This window comes from Peromyscus eremicus, chromosome 1, assembly GCF_949786415.1.
Source record: "Peromyscus eremicus chromosome 1, PerEre_H2_v1, whole genome shotgun sequence".
Classification (NCBI taxonomy): Eukaryota; Metazoa; Chordata; class Mammalia; order Rodentia; family Cricetidae; genus Peromyscus; species Peromyscus eremicus.
In genome coordinates, this window is record NC_081416.1 from 4,158,996 (window position 1) to 4,177,702 (window position 18,707).

General features: G+C 47.9%; 1 protein-coding gene across 2 annotated transcripts in view; it reads right to left on the reverse strand.

Annotated features, from left to right (window-relative positions):
• The window catches only part of Fhip2a (FHF complex subunit HOOK interacting protein 2A), a 31,121-nt gene extending 20,906 nt beyond the window's left edge, over nt 1-10,215 (reverse strand). The window contains exons 1-2 of one of the 2 annotated variants that reach the window (XM_059256059.1): nt 9,992-10,215; nt 1,995-2,073 (exon numbers count right to left, since the gene is read on the reverse strand). In XM_059256059.1, the coding sequence (XP_059112042.1) occupies nt 1,995-2,073; nt 9,992-10,036 (124 nt within the window). In that variant the 5' untranslated portion in view covers nt 10,037-10,215. Of the gene's footprint in view, nt 1-1,795; nt 1,911-1,994; nt 2,074-9,991 lie in introns of those variants that run through there. The other variant, XM_059256074.1, reaches the window with a different exon arrangement.
• Between the last annotated feature and the right edge of the window lie 8,492 nt (nt 10,216-18,707).

Sequence of the window (18,707 nt, forward strand, 5' to 3'; positions counted from 1 at the left end):
ACCCACAGAGACAGCTGGCTCCAGCTAGTGGGAGCTCACAGACTCTAGACTGACAGCTAGGGAGCCTGCCTGGGACCAACTAGGCCCTCTGCATGTGGGTAACAGTTGTGTAGCTTGCTCTGTTTGTGGGGCCCCTAGCAGTGAGACCAGGATCTGTTCCTGGGAGCATGAGCTGGCTTTTTGGAATCTATTCCCTATGGTGGGATGCCTCACTCAGCCTTGGTACAGGAGGGAGGAGCTTGGTCCTGTCTCAACTTGATATGCCATGCTTTGTTGACTCCCATGGGAAGCCTGCCCCTTTCTGAGGAATGGATGGGGGGGCAGGTAGAAAGGAGATGGGGGTTAGAAAGGAGATCAGGGAGGGAATGGGAGGAAAGAAAGGAGGGGAAACTGTGGCTGGTATGTAAAATAAATTAAAAATTTTAATAAAAAAAAAATGCTGGTGCTGGAACCCAGCACCTAACTCATGCCAGGCAAGTGCTCTACCATCTCAATACCTTACATCTTTTGAAGTAATTAAAACATTTGGGGGGTATTGGGGATGTGGCTCAGTAGGCAAAGTACTTGCCATTCAAGCATTAGGACCTGAGTTCGGATGCCCAACACCCATGTAAAACCAGGCGTGTGGCTGTGTCTGTGATTCCAGTAGTTTGGGGAGGGAGAAGACAGGTAGATCTCAGGAACTCACTGGCCAGTCAATCTAGAGAATCAGTGAGCTTCAGTAAGAGACAATGTCTCAAAAAGTATGGTGGAGAGCTGTGGGATGTCCTTCTGTTTCTGTGACTAGGTGTGGCACCCATTGGTTAATAAATAAAGCTGTGTTGGCCTATGGCAGGGCAGGATGGAGCCAGGCAGGAAAATCCAAAAGAGATAATGAGAGAAGGGGGGGATCGAGAGAGACGCCAGCCTGAGGTCCAAGGAGCAACATGTAAAGCCACAGAACACGTGGCAATATACAGATTAATAGAAATGGGTTGAGTTAAGTTATAAGAGCTAGTTAGCAAGAAGCCTGCCATAGGCCAAACAGTTTGTAATTAATATAAGCCTCTGAGTGATTATTTCGTAAGTGGCTGTGGGACTGTGGGTGGGAAAGATTCGTCCAGACTGCTGGGGAAGGCAGGACTGGAGAAATTTCCACCTACAGTGGAGAAGGCCAACAAGATGGCTACCAAGTAAAGGGGCTTGCGGTACAAGCCTGATGACCTGAGTTCAATCCCTGGAGAGAGCCAGCTCCACAACGTGTACTCTGATCTCTACACGTACACCAAGGCATGCTTATTCATATACGCCACACACACACACACACACACACACACACACACACACACACACACACGGGGAAGGGTCGGGGACAGAGGTGGACAAAGGGAGACAGAGAGACTAATTGACCAATTTTAAAAAATAAAAACAAAGGTGGAGTGACTGAGGAAGATCCCCAGGATGGTCTTCTGCGCCCCTACCCATCCCCACCCCTCTCGGGTCTCCTCGTACAATACTCCTCAGGAGGCAATCCACATCCTGTCCACACATTTTCTACCCATTTTGTCCTAAACTTCATCACAATCATCTTCCCTCAGCGCCATTAAAACAGGTTTCCTCAAGAACACCAGTGAGGGCTGGATGGATGGATCAGTAGGTAAGAGCACCCAGGTGAGGGCCTCTCCAGACGAACAAGGCCAAAGGGCAATGTGGTCTTCTCTAGACTGAAGTAGCCACCTGCCCGTCCCACACCCAAACACACACTGCCACGCCCCCTCCTGCCTGCTTCATTTCCCGACTCTTAGCTGACACACACTTCACATGTTTCCCCGAGCTGCTGTGCCTGCTGAGTGTGAGACTTCTACTCAGCTCCCACTGCCTAGAACACTGCCAAACACAGGAGATGTCCAAAGGAGACGTTTGAAATGACCCTAAAAGAGGAATCAAAATTGTTTAAAGTTAAAAATAACTGAAAGCTCATCTTGAAGCAGATCATACGCACGGATGTTCCTTACCTGAAGTCTCTATGTAGTAATGGGTGATTGCCTTCCAGTGATACACAAAGTCTTCTTGTAATGGAAGAGACGGAGCAAGCTACACAAACACAAAAGAACAGACTTAGAGCGAGGCATTAAACCCGCCTGTAAATTTTAATATTACACTTGTCCAGGATGCAAGAGAAGCATCAAAACAAAGGGTAAACTTGATTTTTATGTCAGATATCAAATAAGAGTTGGATCAAAATGAGTTGAATCCAAGGAAGCAAAATGACTTAAGAAGAACATCCCCTTGATCAATATTATTTGTGAACTACGGCATTCAACTTTCCCCCAGTCTGTTATCACACGGCTTCAAAGGCGACGAAGGCAAAGCACTGTCATTCTGACTAAGGTATCTGTGCAACGACACTACTGATGACCAGAGGTCTCTGGACCCCGGACTTTGGATGGGGAGAAGGTGGCGAGTAGCTGGCAATGGCTTACACACCAGCACACACACACACCGCGCTGCCAACGCCATAATCAGATTAAACCGCTCCCTACTTTCCACGGCTGTCTCTGTAAGCCTGGGTCAGGCAGTGTATATTTTTAGCAAAATAACTACATGAACAAGACACTGCAATTTAAATTCTACAAAATGTGTTACAGTGCAAGCTTTGAAATGCACTTCCTAAGTTTTAAGGCCGGAGTTACAGCCCCCAGCCACTTTTCTGCCAGTGGGCCAGCACCAGGGAAATCAAGTTAAATGGAAGACAGGCAGATGTGGCCGCTCCTTCTCCAGGAGCCTTGACTCTTCCTTGAGAGAGAGGGGGGAAGAGGGGAAGGAGTGGGGGAGGGGGGCATCCTAGAGGTGTCATCAACTTCTGTCAGAAGTACAACTCCGACCTACGGTAATGCAGAGCTAGAGGTTTCTAGCCTGGGAACCCAAGTCTGATGGGGTAATTGCCATTTCATACTCCTCTAAGAGCCAACAGTGTCCAAACTTCAACATTGTGGCCAGTTGTTGTCATCTACAAAGCTCACACTTGAGAATGCGCAAACTGAGTACACACACACACACACACACACACACACCCTCATCATGTCTTAAGAAGTCTATGGTTTTGTGTTGGGCCACATTCACGGCTTCCCATGGCTGCAGGTTGGGGACACCCACCAAATGACCTGCAGTCAGATCTCTCCTACACTTCCACTTGTTCCAGGTTGACCTTTGGTTTCCCAGCTAGTGACCTTGAAGTTGACAACTCTGTCAACACCATTTCTCAACTCTTGTGCAACTTACGGGTACAGTCTTGGACATGTTAAGTGGCTCACTCCACAAGGTGCCTACATTTATGAAAATGGGACTCAAGAATTTCAAACCATCATTGGCTTCTTAAAGCTGACCCTCGCTACACTGTCTGCCTGTGTGCAGAAAACTTGACCAAGAAAGTAGAAATACCCAGTGCAGTTGTGAAAGACTTAACAGGCAGTTAAGCTTTGGGAAGATTCAGCTTTACGGAGTTAAATTTACTAAAATGGGACAGACACAGGAGGAAATGATTGCGTTTTTAATGTAGTAACAATTACACCTTTTAGGTGGTTACACAGTGTCCTTCCTCCAGCTCTTCCCCAGCAGGACCCCAGGCTGGAGGCTCTGCCACAGAACACCATCAAATCCCAAGCAGGACGGTGCTATTACTCCGGTGCAGGGGAGAAACAGCAGAATTGTTCTGAATTACAGTAACTCAGATGAGTAACAATCTCATTCAAACATGAATAAATTCTCTTACTTCGTGAGACTCCAGTAAACTTGCCTTGTCTGTAACTAACATGCAAATGACCTGTTATCACTGCATAAAAACATCCATCCTCTGAAAGGGATGTGTGAATCAGCAGCAGGAGACTATAATTCAATTTTTTAGTATTTGGAGATTAAATTCTCAAAACTCTCATCCCTATAGCCACCCCAAATGGCCAGGACACCTATCTGTGACTTCCTGTTCTCGTACTGGGACTTCCTGTTTTCCTACCTGGGACTTCCTGTTATCCTATCTGGACTGTCCTCCTCCTCTCTAGGAAGTTTCCCCTCTCCACTCTGAAGCACCCACTTCCTCCTAGCCTTGACCCCAACTTTTACCACTGCTTAGCTGCTCTCCTTTAGGATGTAACTGGACAAGGGCTGGAGTGGTACCATTCTTTTCATCATTTAGACTCCTGGTTTCAGCCCAGTGATGGAGCCGAATCAGCACCAAAATGTTCATTTGATACACAGGTGTGCAGGCTAGCACTCACTGGTCCTGCACACTAGTGAGTCTTTACTCATTGAACTGGAGATCAAACTGAGGGCCTTGCAGAAGCAAACACTCCACCATCAGGCCACACCCCTAGCACTCTTCACATTTTATACTGCAGCAGGGTCTCACTACATATTCCAGGTAGGCCTTGAACTTGAAATCCTCCTGCCTGAGTGCTGGGATTACAGGTGTGCACCACCCCATCATACCCAGCCTAAAACAGTGTTAAATTCTCACTGGAGCTCCTCTTTTGCTCAAATTCCCATCAAAGACCAAAACACCAGTTAGCTGACTTGCCTTAGGTAACAATGCTTTCTGCCAGAAACCTGGACTTTATCCAACACGTCAAATACACAAAAGGACTTCCATCAACAAACCTTCCAGTCACCACCTCTGCTTGAAATGTCTACAAAATGCACATTCTAAAAGATCTTTTAGAGTGTCCTTTTTTTTTTTTTTTTGGTTTTTCGAGACAGGGTTTCTCTGTGTAGCTTTGCGCCTCTCCTGGAACTCACTTGGTAGCTCAGGCTGGCCTCGAACTCACAGAGATCTGCCTGGCTCTGCCTCCCGAGTGCTGGGATTAAAGGCGTGTGCCACCACCGCCCGGCTAGAGTGTCCTTTTCTACCCCAAACTTATTTTTATCTTTGTTTTGGTGTTTGTTTTTGTTTGAGACAGGGTCTCTTGTAGTCCCAGCTGGCTTCAAACTCACTATGTACTGGCCTTGAACTCCTGTTCCTCTGGCTTCCAGCTCCTGAGGGTTGGGATTACAGCATGTACATAACCCACATCTGGGTTTGCCTTGTGTTTTTTAAGACAGCCCAGGCTTGCCTGGATCTCACTCAAGAAGGTCTCGGAGATACAAGTGTGAGCTACAACATCTGGTTCCAAGTCCTTACCACCCTCCCTATCTTCTCTGCCTCTCTACTACCCTGTTCCAGTCTCACCTCCGGAGAATCTCCAACTACTCCTGAGATCAGCTTCCTTCCCCCTCCAGCCCCCAGCCTGGCCAAACCGATCTTAGAAGCATTATCCACCCCACAAAACTCTCCTACACACCTCGTTTTAACCCCTGTGGCCTTCTGTACATCTAACTACTCACACTGCGTGGAGAAGGAGCTTGAGTGCACCAACTCAATAAACTTCCGTTGTCAGGACAGAAGGGGGACAGAGGCTGGCCTGGACCCCTGCTCTGTCGGTTCCAGGCTGATCGCGCCCTTCTGCATCCCTGACAGTATGACTTCCCAGGTGTTTAGCCAGTCGGCACTGTGAACCAAGACGCAGACACACCATGTTTCCTCACCCCGCCTCTTAAAACACTTGCTGAATGAGAGAAGGGCTCAAGTGGGGTTGGAAAAGAAGTCCCAGGACAGAGCTGTTTTCAAGAATTGGTAGCCACCAGCCATGCCACTAGGCAAACTGCTGAAGAGGGCAAAGGATCAAGGCTAGCCTGGGCTACAGCTTTAGGCCTGGAATGGTTCAGAGGTAGAGGGCTCTAGCAGGCAGGAGGCCCATGTTCAGTTTCCAATATGGTGGATTGGGTGAGATGCTGTTCCCAACAACTGTCTTTGAAACAAACCTATACTTTGAAAACATTGATTCACATTCTGAAGGATGACTTCCACTGAGCTGGTTAAAACAGATAAAAGTTCAGAAAGGGAAAAAGCCACTCTGCAGGACCTGGCCCTCAGCAAACACTAATGGAAACGGCTGAAACAGTCATCTCACCTTAGGACGGGCCTCATCAGAGTTGAGACATGTGGCAACTGGCTAACAGAACACATTCATTCCTACAACTCTTACTGTAACTCGAATTCCTAAATGGTCTTTTAATAAATAACCCGGAGTCAGATATTGGGGTAAATGCTGAAAGATCAGAGAGACAAAGGAACAAGCCATTGTCACATCTCACCTTGTCAACTCCACGAATCCTCTGACTAAATGCCTCTGAGTCCTCAGAGGTCCAGCAGAAAAGGGCTTTGGCAGAAAAGCCTTCAACCATAAAGGGCTCTAGTTCCTGTCTCCTCACACCTTATATACCTTTCTCCACCCAGCCATATTACTTCCTTCCTAGTTCTGGGATTGAAGGCCTGTGATTCCCAAGTACTGGGATTAAAGGTGTGTGTCCTCACTGCCTGGCTCTGTTTCTGTCCTAGATTGAGTCAATCTCATGTAGTCCAGGGTGGCTCTGAACTCACAAAGCTCCTGAATGCTAGGATTAAAGGTGTGCATCAACACTGCCTGGCATCTATGTTTAATCTAGTGGCTTGTTCTGTTCTCTGATCTTCAGATAAACTGTATTAGGATACACAATATATCACCACTTACTAACCAGTTCATGCTACATGAGAGGAAGACCATCTTTTCCAGAAAAGGAGTTAAGAATTACATGACAGGTCTTGGCTTTTATCGGCTTAAAACACATTTACAAATGTGAGGCTTTGAAAACATCTTCTATTTCCCCTTTTTGTAGTTTTTGGCAAATGAGGAAAAACCATTTGATTAATACATGCCAGGTGTGATAGCACGCTCCTGTAATCTCCATACTTGGGGGGCTGAGGCAGGAGGACCCCAAGTTTGAGGTCAGCCCCAGCAATTTAGTGAGACCCTATTTAAGAATAAAATTTTAAGCCGGGCGGTGGTGGCGCACGCCTTTAATCCCAGCACTCGGGAGGCAGAGCCAGGCGGATCTCTGTGAGTTCGAGGCCAGCCTGGTCTCCAAAGCGAGTTCCAGGAAAGGCGCAAAGCTACACAAGAGAAACCCTGTCTCAAAAAAAAAAAAAAAAAAAAAAAAAAAAAGAATAAAATTTTAAAGTCTGGAGAGATGGCTCAGCAGTTAAGAGTACTTGTTGCTCTTGCAGAAGACCACGTTTGGTTCCTGGGACTCGGTACCCTTTTCTGACCTCCACAGGCACCTAGCATACACTTGTTTCATATACATATGCAAACAAAACACTCATACACATGAAATAAAGTGAATCTAAATAGATTTTTTTTTAAGAAAAAATTTTAAAGGGATGGCCCAGCAGTCAAAGATACTTGCTGGTGTCTGACCCCTTGTGTTTGATTCCCCAGGACTCACACAGTAAAAGGGAAAGATGTCCTCAGACTTCCACCTGATCAAGTGCTGTCTTCTCTCTCTCTTTCTCTCTCTCTCTCTCTCTCTCTCTCTCTCTCTCTCTCTCTCTCACACACACACACACACACACACACACACCCTACACACCACATACGCTTACACATGCATGCACTCACTCAAAAAAAAAGGTCATAATAAAAATGTTCAGGAAAGGCTGGGGGTGGGGTGGGTAGAAGACTGTGGTACAGTGATTCCCTAGCATTTACTAAGGTCCTGAGTTAAATCCTCAACACCAGAAACTAAATGAATAATGAAGCACTAGCCTATGATCCCAGCTCTTGGAAGGCGGGGGGCAGAAAGATCAGGAGTTCAAAGTCATCTTTGGTACTTAGCAAGTTTGAGGCTGGTCAGGGACCTTAACTCAAAAACAAATCAAACAAAAAACCCAAACTCCTTACCTAACCTCATCTAGATGAATATACACCTGATTAACCTTAAAAAAAAAAGAAGGCTTAGCTGACTGAATATGGACACTTAGACACAGCAACACCATAAGGCCAGGTAGGAGAGCATAGCTCCGAAGAAGCATGCAGTCACTGGCGGGCCTGCGATTCCCTCCCAAGTCTGCAGAACCCTGATGATTCTATTCTTTGGAATGCTACATCAGAACATAAAAGGAGAAAGAAAAAGCCAACAAATTAAGGAATGCGAAGACTTGTTTATGGATAAAAACAAGCAAAAAGTCAGAGACTGAGTAACCAGGAACTAATCTTGGGTTATGAAAAACATTCAACTACCAAAGGATGGCTTTATGTATCATTATCTAAGAGTTCTTTCCCCGGAGAATGTTGAAGGGGGCATCAGAAAATATTCTTCAAGGGATGAGGGACTAAGTAGATAACCCCAGCCCTTGGGAGATGGAGGAAGGGAGGTTTACAAATCTACAACTCTAATTTTGTTAGCTGACCCTAAAATCACTGTATTTGATTTATTTTTTTTCTTTAAAAAAAAAATCATGTGAATTTGAAAGTGATTAGGTCATTCCCAATGTAAGTACAGGGCCAGCCTGGGCTACATGAGACTCTAACACAACAAAAAAGCAAAGCAGAACCAATCAGATTTCAGGAGCTTTACTTTCTCTTGGTAAACTGTGTGGGTGGTATAGCATATCAGAAACCAGCATTGAGCAAATGAACTTGACATTTCCACAGGTCAGACACTTATTCCTGGGACTAGGTGAACCTAGTGAACTCCTTCTCACTGACCCGAGCAAGACAGAGAAACTATTACCCAGCCAGAGTCTCACTCAGGTAATCTGGTAGATGTTAATGATACATGCAATTATAAAGAGATTACAAAAACAGAAAACACAGGCCTTAGGACAAAAAACGAGCCAATAAACCAAAAATCCCAGCTAGGTTTGGCGGCATGCCTAGACAGAGGCTAAGGCAGAAGTTCAAGGCCAGCTTGGGAAACTTGGTAACACTTGATCTCAAAAAATAAAATAGAATAAAATAAAATTCAGTGGGAGAGCTTTTGCCTAGAACATGACAGGCCCCAGGGTTTAATCCACATAACTTATGCCTAATTATCTATTTATCATTATATTAAGTTTGACGACTATACTCGAAAGTATAATTCAAAATATCGATATAACTGTTCTTAAAACTTTTCAATTATTTTACAGCTGCTGTTGCAGGCTGACTCTGTATTAGGCAGGGAAAGGAAAAGCTGTGTCTCAAAGCCCTGTCTTCTCTCCGTGTGTCAACACTGCTCCTCCCCCTTTCTTGCTTGGTTTGATGTGTCACCAAGGGGGTAAACAAAAAACCTAGATTCCATATACTACATAACTGGAACTGTATTAAAGTTTTGTCTCCATAACTGAAATTTACAACTCTAATTTTGTTAGCTGTTCCTTAACATCACCGTGGCATTTGATTTTTTTTTTCCTTTAAAAAGTCGAGTGAAGTTGAAAGTTCTATTATGAAGTCATTCACAACATGTAAGAAAACGTCATTTTTAAAATTAACACAGTAACTTTCGTCACACAGGGTAATACTCAATCCAAAACAAGCAAGTCAAATAAAGCAACGGGATGTGTTTGGTACTGGCAAGGCATTCTCTTTCTAGGTTCTTCGGGTCTGTTAGGAGGTTTGAGTAATGTCCCTCTGTTGTTTAAGACCAGCCTCAAAGTACAGCGGTTGCAGGCTGCGCCAAGAGCGTCCGGGAAGCGCATTATTAGACAAGAAAAGGGAAACAGATGTGAGAGCTGGGCGATCGCGGACCTGCAAACTCCTGCAGATCCATCATCTCCCAGGTCCTGCCGAGGTGAGCCGCCGGGCCCGAGCAAGCAAGCAAGCAAGCAAGCAACCGAGAGTCGGCACCGGCGTCAACCGGGCCCGCGGTCCCCAACGCTCCTCTCCCACCCGCACGGAAGCAAAAGCAAGTCCAGCCCACCGGCACCGCCGTTCTATTGTCTTGCGCGGCGCTGGCCACTCGGCCCCGGAGGTTAACGGCCAGGAGGCCCCGGGAGCCGCCCGGTCCCCCGGCGGGAGGGCAGAGGCCGGGCGAGCGCCCAGGCCTTCCTTCCCCGCAGCCTCCCCGCTCCCGGCAGCTCGGGCCGCCGTCCCCGCACCCCCCACGCCCCGCGCGGCCTCACCGCCTCCACGGCGTGCTGCAGGATGGACGTGAGCTTGGAAAACATCCTGTCCCGGGACTGCAGCAGCCTCTCCCGAGACGACCTGGAGAGCTCCTCGATGCGCCGCCGCCGCCCCTGCTGCGGCTGCCCGGGCCGCTCCAGAGTGAAGGCGGGTGCGGGCGGGCTCGGGCGGGGAGCTGAGGGCGGAGGCCGAGCGGGAGGCGCGGCGGCTCGGCTCGGAGGGCGCGGGGCCGCGGCGGGCGGCTCCGAGGACGCTCGGCTGGGACTCGGGGCCCCGCGGAGCTCGGCGGCGGCGGCGGCGGCGGCGGCGCGGACACGGTGGCAGGAGGCTCGGGCTCTTCCGGCAGCTGTGCCCGCCGCGGCCTGCAGGGGGCGCCGGCGCATCCCGGGGAAGCCCAGGCCTCGGCGGCCTGCGGCGCTGGACGTGGGGCGGGGCGCGCAGAGGCCGCGGCGGGGAGGGCGGGGCCGGCGCGGTGCACCGGGCGGGCGGTGCTCGGCCTCGGTGACCCGCGCAGCGAGCGGATTTTGCCACGACACGTTGACATTGTGCTTACGTATGTCCCATACCGGGCAAGTTTGGAAGGCCGCTAGGGAAATACTAGCATCCCTAACGCAAAAACGAACAGTGGGTCCACGTGCTAGGATTCGAACACATCAGGGACAGGTGAAAAAGAGTCCTCCGGGCTGTAAAATAGCTTATTAGTCTTATCAAAACCGGAAGTGCCAAGTGGACACGTGGGACGAGGGTTCGGTTAAGTAACTCAGGATAGTGAGTTACAAGGTTTCAGTGTGTTCCTGGAAAAGAAAAGAATATTCAAGTTGCCTAAGACTGATAAGTGGAGCTACAGTGTGATAAGCACTTAGCTGGAGGTCTCCTGAAACTCCATGCAACAATGTATTAAATAAGCCTATAGGAAACACTGATCCGACCTGGCAATTTTAAGTTGGTTGATAAAACTTCTGAAGGAACTTTAGAGAACTTTGCATTAGCATTTCACCAGGAGGATCGATCAGGGAGTTCTGGATTAGAGTGGAGTAGATTTCTCATAACCATTGGTGAAAATACCTATTTATAGTAAAATTCGTTGAACAGAGGACAGATAAAGGGCAGAAGAGGTCGCCACAGATCTTAGGGTTAAGAAGCCAGGCCCAGGAGCTGGGTCCTGTTTGAATCCAGCTCTGCCACTCTTGGGCATGGGGTGGAGGGATTTTCACAGACTTTCCTCAACTGTTGGTTGTCATGTTAGTAACGACACAGAGGATGGGAAGCCAAGGTATAAGGTAACGGGAGACAGACTCTTGTCCTCTTTTTCCATTCTTCGGTTGTACTTCCGCTGAGGCCGGTAAGCATGACCTCGTTTTCTGTAAACTAAAAATGCTGCCAACCTCTGTAATTTGTTGAATATTGAGAAGTGTTTCTTTCCAAATTCAGGCTCCTTGTTCCTGCTCCAACCCAGAGCATATAATTGTTGTTGTTGTTGTTATTATACTGTTTAAGAGGTTTGGTCATTTTATTAACTATAATGATTTTCCTGGCCTAATTATATGGCATTTTGTATTTTCATAATGCCTTACAACCACAGCTTGTGTGGGGAGTTAGGTTTGTGTACAATGGATACTTAAGTCTGCATACTTATTATAAGCTCAATAAAATATATATTTGGGTCTATCTTAATACCAATACTCAATGATTTATCTACCTGGTACCTAATTTCTGAGATGCACAAGTTAGCAAGGAACTATAACTGAGCCAGTGGTTATAGTTCCTGTTCTCATCCTGGAATGCTTAGAGTGACACCAATGTACAGCCTGCCTAATTCATGGGTATAGTTGGACTCACCCCAGCAACTGATTTGGGAAAACTCAGGAGGAAGCCTTTCTCACCTTTGAAAACACCATGGTTGCCTGGAATTCCTCAACTGGAACCTTGTGTATTTATTCTGTTTGCTTAAGGCAAATAATAAATTTAGTCCTTTTTGAGAACTGAAATGGGGCTGGAATGATGGCTAAGATCGCTTGCTGCTCTTCCAGGGTTCCCAAGTTCCGTCCCTCATACCTGCATCAGGTGTCCACAACCTCCTGTAAGCCCAGTTCCAGGGGATGCAACACCCTCTTCTGCCTTTCCTGGCCATGTGCACATGTGTGTACTTGGAAGAAGCACACACACACACACACACACACACACACACACACACACACACACACACAAATAAACACAGAAGGCCTGGAAACTGACGCCCAAGTAGGATGGAGCTGAGAAAAAGAAAGAGATGATGCTAATTTTCAGTGTTTGGTGACTTCTGGTTCAGTGGGTGGATGGGGAAAATTAGCAACATTCTCTTCACAAACCCTGCCAAACTGAATAAAAGAGTTTCTCCTCCACAAACCCAAAAGGACAAGTAAGCCGGTAGAAGGGATGGTAGCAGAACTCCAAGAACTGCTCGTGGTTTAGTGATTAGTGACAGAGTGGTTTGCGTGTGAAATGTCCCTCAGAGACTCATGTTTGAACACTTGGCCCCAGCTGGTGCTGCTGCCTGGGGGTCACAGAACCTCTAGGAGGTGGGACTTCCAGGAGGAAGTGCACACTGGGAGCATGGCTTTGAACTTTATAGCTGGTCCCACTTCTGGTTCCCATCCATGTTCCCTGTATGGGGGTGAAATTGGATTACTCAGCGTCCTGAGTACCAGGCTGACCTCAAGCTCCGGCCGCCCTGCCTTCCCTGCTGTGATAGATTGTCATTTCTGGAGCCATAAAGTAAATCCTTTCCTTCCTCAGTTGTTTTCAGCTATGGTGTTTGTCACAGCAACTGAAAGGCAACCACAAGAGCAGGTATCTGGGCACATGGCACAAACAGGCTCCAGAATGGAGGGACAGGTGGAGTTTGTTGAGATCCGGTAGTTTTGTGAGACCCCCTCCTGCCCTTCTGCAGTCCTGGCAGAAGATGACTTAACTCAGGAGAGGGTAGAAATGCCATATTGGGATAGCGGAGAGAAAAGAATGAAGTGAAAATGGACACATCCCTAACCCACTCCTGTCTCCTAGGGTAGTCACCTCAGTCTGCTCCTGCCAGATGGAAGAAAGGAGTCTGGAAAGACCTGAAGATACTGGCAGGGAGCCTAGTGCAGAACTCCTGAGCTCCTGCTGTATGCTCCGAGAGCTCAGTCGGTCTTGTGCACCTCTCCTAAATGGATCCGACTCTATGAGGTCATCAGAACTAGGAGGAATGTGTCTAAGACCGGTGATTGGAGGCACCAAAGAAGAGACAGTGGAGGGACTTGCAAGAGACGAGTCTGTATTGAACAGATGGAGACTAAAACCTAAGGAGAAACAATGTTCCCACCACTCTCCAAGAACAAAAGAAGATACTCATGAATGAACATCTGCTATTTCTAAAATAGCAGCTTTGGAGCACAAAGAAGGAAGGGCTTAGGAACCAAGAGTAACACACAGAAGTTAAAAACGAATATTAAAAAGATGGAAACATTTCCCAAAGTATTTCCTAAGCACCAGTGAAAAGCCAGGTGTGGTGGTACACATGGTCTTTAAAAAAACAAAAACAAAAACAACAACAACAAAAACCCAGAGCCAGAGATCAGGGTGAAAGCTGAAAGATCAGAGAAGCAGAACAGCCAGCCACTAGTTCTTACCTCTACAAAATCCTCAGTCTAAAGAGAGTGAGTTCCTGTTTCCTCACGCCTTATATACCTTTCTCTGCTCAGACATCACTTCCTGGGATTAAAGGTGTGTGCTACCACTGCCTGGCTCTGTATCCAGGGTGGCCTTGAACTCACAGAGATCCAGATGGATCTCTGCCTCTCGAATGATAGGATTAAAGGTGTGTGCCACCACTGCCTAACATCTATGTCTAATCTAGTGACTGGCTCTGTCCTCTGATCCTCAGGCAAGTTTATTAGGGTACACAATATATCACCACACAAAAACATGTTCTTAAAAGCCTCAAGAGTTGTGGTGACATGACGGCTCCCAGCAGCAGCATAAAGCAAAAAGACACTGGATAATGCCTTCAAAATTCTGAGGCAAAATTACTTCTAGCCTCGAATTGGACTAAGACAAGGTTGTATGTGTATGAGGATAAAGGGAGACATTTCAGATGCAGGAGATGGTGAACTGTTTCCAGTTTGCTCTGTCCTGGGAAACTGAGATGTGTTCCATCCAACTCAGGCAGTAAACAAGCCAAGGGGAGGGAGGGGCAGGAGAAGGAGGGAGGAGAAGCGAAGGAAGTTCCTGGGACAGATGAAGGTGAATCTGAGGATGACAGCAGCTAGGGGAGGACCAAGCAGTCCAGGTAAGAATGGTCAGAAGATTTTGGGGGTGCGGGGATGCAGTTGATAAATGGAATATGTATGTGTTTGAGCAGATTTTCTAGAGAACACGAAAGTTTGATGTTGGAGTAGTAATGAATTAAAAACAAAACAGCAGGAGGAGGGAGATTCTTGTTAACACCAAGAGTGAAGCTTGTAGTATAGGAGCAGGAGGTCAGTCCACATGGTGCTGATACACACGATCAGTCCACATGGTGCTGATACACACGATCAGTCCACATGGTGCTGATACACACGGTCAGTCCACATGATGCTGATACACACGGTCAGTCCACACGGTGCAGATACACATGGTCAGTCCACACGGTGCAGATACACACGGTCAGTCCACACGGTGCTGATACACACGGTCAGTCCACATGATGCTGATACACACGGTCAGTCCACACGATGCTGATACACACGGTCAGTCCACACGATGCTGATACACACGGTCAGTCCACACGGTGCAGATACACACGGTCAGTCCACACGGTGCTGATACACACGGTCAGTCCACACGGTGCTGATACACACGGTCAGTCCACACGGTGCTGATACACACGGTCAGTCCACACGGTGCTGATACACACGGTCAGTCCACACGGTGCTGATACACACGGTCAGTCCACACGATACTGATACACACGGTCAGTCCACATGATGCTGATACACACGGTCAGTCCACACGATGCTGATACACACAGTCAGTCCACACGGTGCAGATACACACGGTCAGTCCACATGGTGCTGATACACACGGTCAGTCCACACGATGCTGATATACACGGTCAGTCCACACGGTGCAGATACACACGGTCAGTCCACACGGTGCAAATACACACGGTCAGTCCACATGGTGCTGATACACACGGTCAGTCCACATGATGCTGATACACACGGTCAGTCCACATGATGCTGATACACACGGTCAGTCCACATGATGCAGATACACACGGTCAGTCCACATGGTGCTGATACACACGGTCAGTCCACATGGTGCTGATACACACGGTCAGTCCACATGATGCTGATACACACGGTCAGTCCACATGATGCTGATACACACGGTCAGTCCACATGATGCTGATACACACGGTCAGTCCACATGGTGCAGATACACACGGTCAGTCCACATGGTGCTGATACACACAGTCAGTCCACACGGTGCTGATACACACGGTCAGTCCACACGATGCTGATACACACGGTCAGTCCACACGGTGCTGATACACACGGTCAGTCCACACGATACTGATACACACGGTCAGTCCACATGATGCTGATACACACGGTCAGTCCACATGATGCTGATACACACGGTCAGTCCACACGGTGCAGATACACACGGTCAGTCCACATGGTGCTGATACACACGGTCAGTCCACACGATGCTGATATACACGGTCAGTCCACACGGTGCAGATATACACGGTCAGTCCACACGGTGCAAATACACACGGTCAGTCCACATGGTGCTGATACACACGGTCAGTCCACATGATGCTGATACACACGGTCAGTCCACATGATGCTGATACACACGGTCAGTCCACATGGTGCAGATACACACGGTCAGTCCACATGGTGCTGATACACACGGTCAGTCCACATGGTGCTGATACACACGGTCAGTCCACATGATGCTGATACACACGGTCAGTCCACATGATGCTGATACACACGGTCAGTCCACATGATGCTGATACACACGGTCAGTCCACATGGTGCAAATACACACGGTCAGTCCACATGGTGCTGATACACACAGTCAGTCCACATGGTGCTGATACACACGGTCAGTCCACATGGTGCTGATACACACGGTCAGTCCACATGATGCTGATACACACGGTCAGTCCACATGGTGCTGATACACACGGTCAGTCCACATGGTGCAGATACACACGGTCAGTCCACATGGTGCTGATACACACGGTCAGTCCACACGATGCTGATACACACGGTCAGTCCACACGATGCTGATACACACGGTCAGTCCACACGGTGCTGATACACACGGTCAGTCCACACGATACTGATACACACGGTCAGTCCACATGATGCTGATACACACGGTCAGTCCACATGATGCTGATACACACGGTCAGTCCACACGGTGCTGATACACACGGTCAGTCCACACGATGCTGATATACACGGTCAGTCCACACGGTGCAGATACACACGGTCAGTCCACACGGTGCAAATACACACGGTCAGTCCACATGGTGCTGATACACACGGTCAGTCCACATGATGCTGATACACACGGTCAGTCCACATGATGCTGATACACACGGTCAGTCCACATGGTGCAGATACACACGGTCAGTCCACATGGTGCTGATACACACGGTCAGTCCACATGGTGCTGATACACACGGTCAGTCCACATGATGCTGATACACACGGTCAGTCCACATGATGCTGATACACACGGTCAGTCCACATGATGCTGATACACACGGTCAGTCCACATGGTGCAAATACACACGGTCAGTCCACATGGTGCTGATACACACAGTCAGTCCACATGGTGCTGATACACACGGTCAGTCCACATGGTGCTGATACACACGGTCAGTCCACATGATGCTGATACACACGGTCAGTCCACATGGTGCTGATACACACGGTCAGTCCACATGGTGCAGATACACACGGTCAGTCCACATGGTGCTGATACACACGGTCAGTCCACATGATGCTGATACACACGGTCAGTCCACATGATGCTGATACACACGGTCAGTCCACAGGTCAGTCCACATGATGCTGATACACACGGTCAGTCCACATGGTGCAGATACACACGGTCAGTCCACATGGTGCTGATACACACGGTCAGTCCACATGGTGCTGATACACACGGTCAGTCCACATGGTGCTGATACACACGGTCAGTCCACATGGTGCTGATACACACGGTCAGTCCACATGGTGCTGATACACACGGTCAGTCCACATGGTGCTGATACACACGGTCAGTCCACATGGTGCAGATACACACGGTCAGTCCACATGGTGCTGATACACACGGTCAGTCCACATGATGCTGATACACACGGTCAGTCCACATGGTGCTGATACACACGGTCAGTCCACATGGTGCAGATACACACGGTCAGTCCACATGGTGCAGATACACACGGTCAGTCCACATGGTGCTGATACACACGGTCAGTCCACATGGTGCTGATACACACGGTCAGTCCACATGGTGCTGATACACACGGTCAGTCCACATGGTGCTGATACACACGGTCAGTCCACATGGTGCTGATACACACTGTCAGTCCACATGATGCTGATACACACAGTCAGTCCACATGATGCTAACACACACAGTCAGTCCACGTGGCACTGATACTCATGATCAGTTCACATGACACTAATACACATACCATTTAAAAAGCCATTACAACGTAAACGGTGGACGCTGGTCCAGTTAAGGCAATACATTGCTGTATCAGGAAGACGAAAAGACTCATAGGTGGTGGGATGGTGTGTGTATGTGGACTGAATCATCATCTCAGATAAGGATGCATAGGTGGTGGGATAGTGTGTGTGTGTGTGTGTGTGTGTGTGTGTGTGTGTAGATTGAATCATCATCTCAGTGAGGAAAGATTAGCAATTGTTGAAGAAATGGTTTGGTGCTTAAGAGCACATACTGCTTTTGCAGAGAACCCAGGCTTAGTTTTTAACCCACATGGCTGCTCACAATCAAACCTGTAACTCCCACTCCAGAATATCTGATGCCTTCTGGACTCTGCTGGTACCTGCATACATGTGTGCACATGCATGCACACATACAAGTTAAACAATAAAATGAGGGCTGGAGAAAGGCTCAGATGAGCATTGGTTGCCCTTCCAGAGGACCCAGGTTTGATTCCCAACACCCACAAGGTGGCTCACAACTGTCTGTAACTTTTTTCCCAGGAGATCTGAAGCCTCCTTTTGGCCTCCCTGGGCACCAGATCAGCACATGGTAAAAATACTTACATGCAGGTAAAAAGACAGCCATACACCTCAAAGTAAATACATCTTTCAAAAGTACCATAAACATATAGGAAGGAAATAATGACAGCATCTTCACACACTGTTGAAATAAGGTGCCTCTGTGAAACAGGAAGCTGGGAGTTTGGAGGAAGGACTGAGGCTTTCATAACAAGCCCTATAAGAAGCTCTGGGTGAAACTGTGTGCTGGCATAATGCAAACTTTGTTTGGTAAGGGCAGAAACTAGAGGCAGAAAACCATTTTTAATGCCTCTTACAAAAGTTCAGACAAGATCCTAATCTCATAACCATGGGAGTTAGTAACTTGTTTGATAGGATGAGCTTGGAGGACTTGAAAACTGAGATAAGGTCAACCAAAACTTTCAGGTTACAG